Source organism: Lactuca serriola, chromosome 6 (assembly GCF_051521515.1).
Source record: "Lactuca serriola cultivar US96UC23 chromosome 6, Lser_US96UC23_V15, whole genome shotgun sequence".
Taxonomy (NCBI): domain Eukaryota; kingdom Viridiplantae; phylum Streptophyta; class Magnoliopsida; order Asterales; family Asteraceae; genus Lactuca; species Lactuca serriola.
This window is the reverse complement of record NC_136413.1, coordinates 128,709,456-128,714,247: the sequence shown is the minus strand read 5'-3', so window position 1 is coordinate 128,714,247 and position 4,792 is coordinate 128,709,456. Positions and strand designations below refer to the sequence as shown.

General features: G+C 41.2%; 1 protein-coding gene across 1 annotated transcript; it reads left to right on the top strand.

The window, feature by feature from the left end:
* The first annotated feature begins 325 nt into the window (after positions 1-325).
* On the top strand, positions 326-2,473 carry LOC145056808 (AAA-ATPase ASD, mitochondrial-like). Its single transcript, XM_079004533.1, has 2 exons — positions 326-562; positions 994-2,473. Exons 1-2 carry the CDS (start codon positions 444-446, stop codon positions 2,366-2,368), a joined length of 1,494 nt encoding a protein of 497 aa, XP_078860659.1. The 5' UTR covers positions 326-443; the 3' UTR covers positions 2,369-2,473.
* Positions 2,474-4,792: the final 2,319 nt, after the last annotated feature.

The window sequence follows — 4,792 nt, the reverse complement described above, 5'->3', positions numbered from 1 at the left end:
CGGAGTTTGGCAATAATATACTTTTTAATTGGATTATGAAGATTAATTAGTTTATCAAAACGTTCATCAGTTGATAAATTAACATGAAATGATGCTAATAAAATAGTTAAATTCTGATTTTGAACGTATTTAGAACCACTGATCGAAGTTACATTAAATAAATATCGTAAGCAGCTTGATGTCATGGATGACTAGCTAGATTCCCTCGACAGTATTCGAGGAAGGTTCCGTATCGAATTTGTAACGCGTACCATAAAGCATGGTCGGATCTTTCTGCATTCCATGTCAGATTTATTTTAAACAAAACGATGCAGGAACCTTCATTGAACACCTGTGATGCCCTTATACTCGAGTACTCACTTCTATATAAACAAGGAAATTTTGATCGATGTATTAATCCTCAATTACTCAACAAATCTCTTCAAGTAATCTAGAAGATAATTATGATGTCGGATATGACTCAGTTAGGGTCTATGATGGCAAGTGCTATGTTCGTGTGGGCAATCTTCCAGCAATGGTTTCCAGAAGAGCTTAGTAAACATATAGAAAAATATAGGGAAAATGACTTAAAAGCCCAACAAAGTTTCCAAACCATTCAAAAAACCCCAATCATGTTTTGTCTGTTCAAAAAAACCCAACGAACTTAACCTTTTGTTTAAAAAATCCAAAAAAGTTCCAAAACGTTCAAAAAATCCCAATTTTGTTTTGTTTAAGTTATGTTGGGTTTTTTTTAATAGTCAAAACATGATTGGAGTTTTTTAAACGTTTTGGAAACTTCGTTGGCCTAACAAGTCATTTTCCCGATACGATAATAAGCCACGTCATTTGTTTATTTTATTTGACTTTCTGGAAAGTGTAACTTAGTTGGGCTTTTTAGACAAAATGTTAAGTTTGTTGGGTTTTTTTGAACAAACAAAACATGATTGGGGTTTTTTGAACAGTTTGAAAACTTTGTTGGGCTTTTAAGTCATTTTCCCAAAAATATATTCGTAGACTTGTGAGTTTCATGAATCCTTATCTCACCATTAGTTTTCATGAATACCAAGGAGACGAATACGAGCGCAGCAAGGCATACAAGGCCATCGAACGATACCTTAGTTCCAACTCCTCCAATGGAGTTAAACGGCTCAAAGCGAATGTTATTAAAAACAGCAAATTTAGATCCGTTTTCTTAAGCATGGAAGACTACGAAGAGGTCATAGATGAGTTCCAAGGCATGACAATCTGGTGGAGTTCGAGCAAAATCATCCCCCAACATCGGGCTCTCATTACTTATAACGATGGTGACGAGAAGCGATACTACCAGCTCACTTGCCATCGCAAACACAAAGATGTAATCACCAATGTTTACGTGCCACATGTGCTTGATGAAGGAGAGGCCATTGCCAAGAAAACCAGGCAACGAAAGCTCTATACCAATGGCAAGGGGACCTCGTGGAGCCACATCATATTCGACCACCCTTCAACGTTTGATACTCTTGCAATGCATCCGGAAAAGAAGGAGGATATTTTGAATGATCTTAGGAGCTTCATCAAGTCGAAAGACTACTACAAGAAGGTGGGAAAGTCGTGGAAGCGAGGATATCTTCTTTATGGCCCACCAGGAACTGGAAAGTCTAGCATGATCGCTGCCATGGCTAACCTTCTTGATTACGACATCTATGATCTTGAATTAACCTCCGTTAATGATAACACGGATTTGAGGAAGCTACTTATCCAGACATCAAGCAAGTCTATAATTGTGATAGAGGACATTGACTGTTCACTTGATCTTACTGGTGAAAGAAAGGAGATCAAAAAGGGAAAGAATACTGAGGAGGAGAAGAATCTAGTTCACAAAAAGGAAAAGGTTAAGAAGAAAAAGGGAAGTGAAGTGACTTTATCTGGGCTGCTGAATTTCATTGATGGGTTATGGTCGGCTTGTGGTAGTGAGAGACTCATCGTGTTCACTACAAACCACATTCAAAAGCTTGATCCTGCTCTCATTAGAAGAGGAAGGATGGACAAGCATATTGAGCTGTCCTTCTGTTGTTTCGAAACATTTAAGGTGCTGGCCAAGAATTATTTGGATATTGAATCACACGACTTGTTTCCATCCATCAGTCGGCTGTTGGAGGAAACGAACATGTCTCCAGCAGATGTTGCTGAAAATTTGATGCCAAAGTCAGCTGATATTAAGAATGCTGAGAATTGCTTAAAAGACTTGATCAAAGCTCTAGAAAATGTAAAAGAAGAAGCAAGGCTGAAAGCTGCGGAGGAAGAGTTGAGTGACCAAGTATTAAGCGATTCAGGCGATGAAGACTCGAAAGATACCGACACAGAATCATGTGACTCGGGAGATGAAGACTCAAGTGAGGGAGAGGATTAGTTCCGTAAAGGGTGGTTGTTTTTCTTTAGATGGTTTAGTGGTTATTACATCGGTTTTGTATAACTTATTAACAAATTTGAATTCAATACAATCGAATTGACGTAATGGGGGGTTTTCCATCTATTTTGATCAGATGATAATGGAATTGATGCAATATATTATAAAGGTAATTAATGGTTCATTATGATCTTATATGCAACTTTATTAAGAATACTTTGTGTAATGTATTTAATTAACTCTTGGCTCCTAACACCCCAGAGTTAAAAACACATGAACGTCCTACAAATTTATATCTCAATTAAAACTAATACGACTCGAAGGCAAATCCAACAGAAGACAATGATCTTGATGCGAAATCAGAAGATTCACCAGCTTCGCGGAAGTCTTGAACTTGGAGAAATCGGATTGTGAAATGAACCTTGTCATAAGGTCTTCCTGCTATGAGGTTCCACTCTCTCCCACTTGAAATATGCTAGAATCTGACAACTTCACAATCATTTGATACTTCGGACCAACTTGCAATCTATTACTTGATCCCAACCACTGATATCCAGATACACAGGAGAATCTGAACCATGGGCGGATCCAATGTAGAGTCTGGGGTAACCCGGGATAACCGTCAAATTTTTTTCTATAGTGTAATTCTTTTTAGCAAAATTTCGTTTTATATAGTTTATATGTAGCACCTGGCTTCTGGTACATAAAATTTATCTTTGTATTTTCATTTTAGCCTTGGACTCGGCGAGTTGTAGGTCCGACTCGCCGAGTAGAGACGGGATCTGGAGCATGTTTAAGTTGGCGACTCGGCGAGTCCATATTCCGGACTCGGCGAGTCATCGCTGTCTGATGAAACCCTAAATTTCAAGGGTTTGCACCCTATTTAAACCCTCATTTCTGCCCCAAGCTCGCCCCCATTCACTCTCAGAGCTCTCAATATCGTTTTACCCTTATTCCTTGTGAGATTGAAGTGTTTTGGTGTGTTCTTGAAGTTTTTGAGGAGAAAGAAGAGTATATCAAGAAGAGGAGAAGGAGGCCAAGCATCTTTGTGACATCTCAACGTTTTCCTTGAGGTAGAGCTCGTTTCCCCTCTGTTTTCAAGCTTGTAGTCTCTATTAGCTTCATGAAAGCCCTTCTTGAGCCATTCCCCAAGCTTGTTTGTGCATTGTGGGTTGTATTAAGTTGTTAGCCTTTAGATCTAAGCACTATTTAGTCCCTGAAGCTTGGATCTACTGTGGAGTCATATTGCATGAAAGTCCTAGATCTACCTCTTTTGGTGCATTTTGAGCCCTAAAACCTTTATTGGTTATTATTTACACGTAAAGTTGGAAACTTTACGTGTTATTCTTGCCCTAGAAACCCAGATCTATGAATGGCATGGGATGGATCCAAGCAGAATCGTGTGTATAGTTTTTGCATGTGGCCGACTCGGCGAGTCGAGTCGCGAGTCCTCGAGTTTTCCCCCTTTTCGTGTTGCAGGTTGGTGTAGTGAGTCATAGGGTGTGACGCAGTGGGTTGGAAACCAGACTCACTCATGAAGCCACTCGGCGAGTCAATGCCATGACTCGGCGAGTTCATGGCAATCTTCTTGTCTTAAGAACAACCCGGCGAGTTGTTCATACAACTCGGCGAGTCACAGCTTAGAGTGTTCTTCAGATGAAGGCGAACTCGGCGAGTTGTTCATGCAACTCGGCGAGTAGGATGTAGGACTATTGGTCTTGGGTATAGAGAAAGGGACTCGGCGAGTTGGCAAGCCAACTCGGCGAGTCTGGTCAACTGGCAGTTGACTGTGACTTGACTCTTGATTTGTAAGCGTAAATGGTCAATTTACCCTGAAGTCGGTTAGCAGTATTTGACTAAGGGTTTTGTGCAAATTATAGCCGGAGGATTTCCGGAGCGGCAGTAGCAGCAGACAGTCAGTTCCCCCGCGGATCGACAGTTACTTTGAGGTGAGTTTCCTTCCAGTAGGAACGGGTCTAAGGCACCAAGGCCGGCCCGTATAGACGAGATGTTAGTACTAGAGTGTGGGCCGAGCCCGTATCTCTTGGTTGAGTTGATTATGATATATGTCAGCATGATAGAGTTGTTTATACTTGTTGTCTGTGTGATACTTGTATATTATGGGTTAGCGGCTGAGTGTGGGCAAGGCTCGTATCTCTCCGAGAGTGGAGTGTGGGCGAGGCCCGTACCTCCCAGATATTGGAGTGTGGGCGAGGCCCGTACCTCCCAGATAGTGGGCGAGGCCCGTATCTCTAGGCTAGCGGAGTGTGGGCAAGGCCCGTATCTTCATAAGTGTAGGCAAGTCCCGTATCTCCTAGTTGTAAGTTGTATGTTTGTATGGTATGAGGTATTATGGGGGAACTCATTAAGCTTCGTGCTTACAGTTTTTAGTTTTGGTTTCAGGTACCTCTTCGTCGAAGGGGAGGG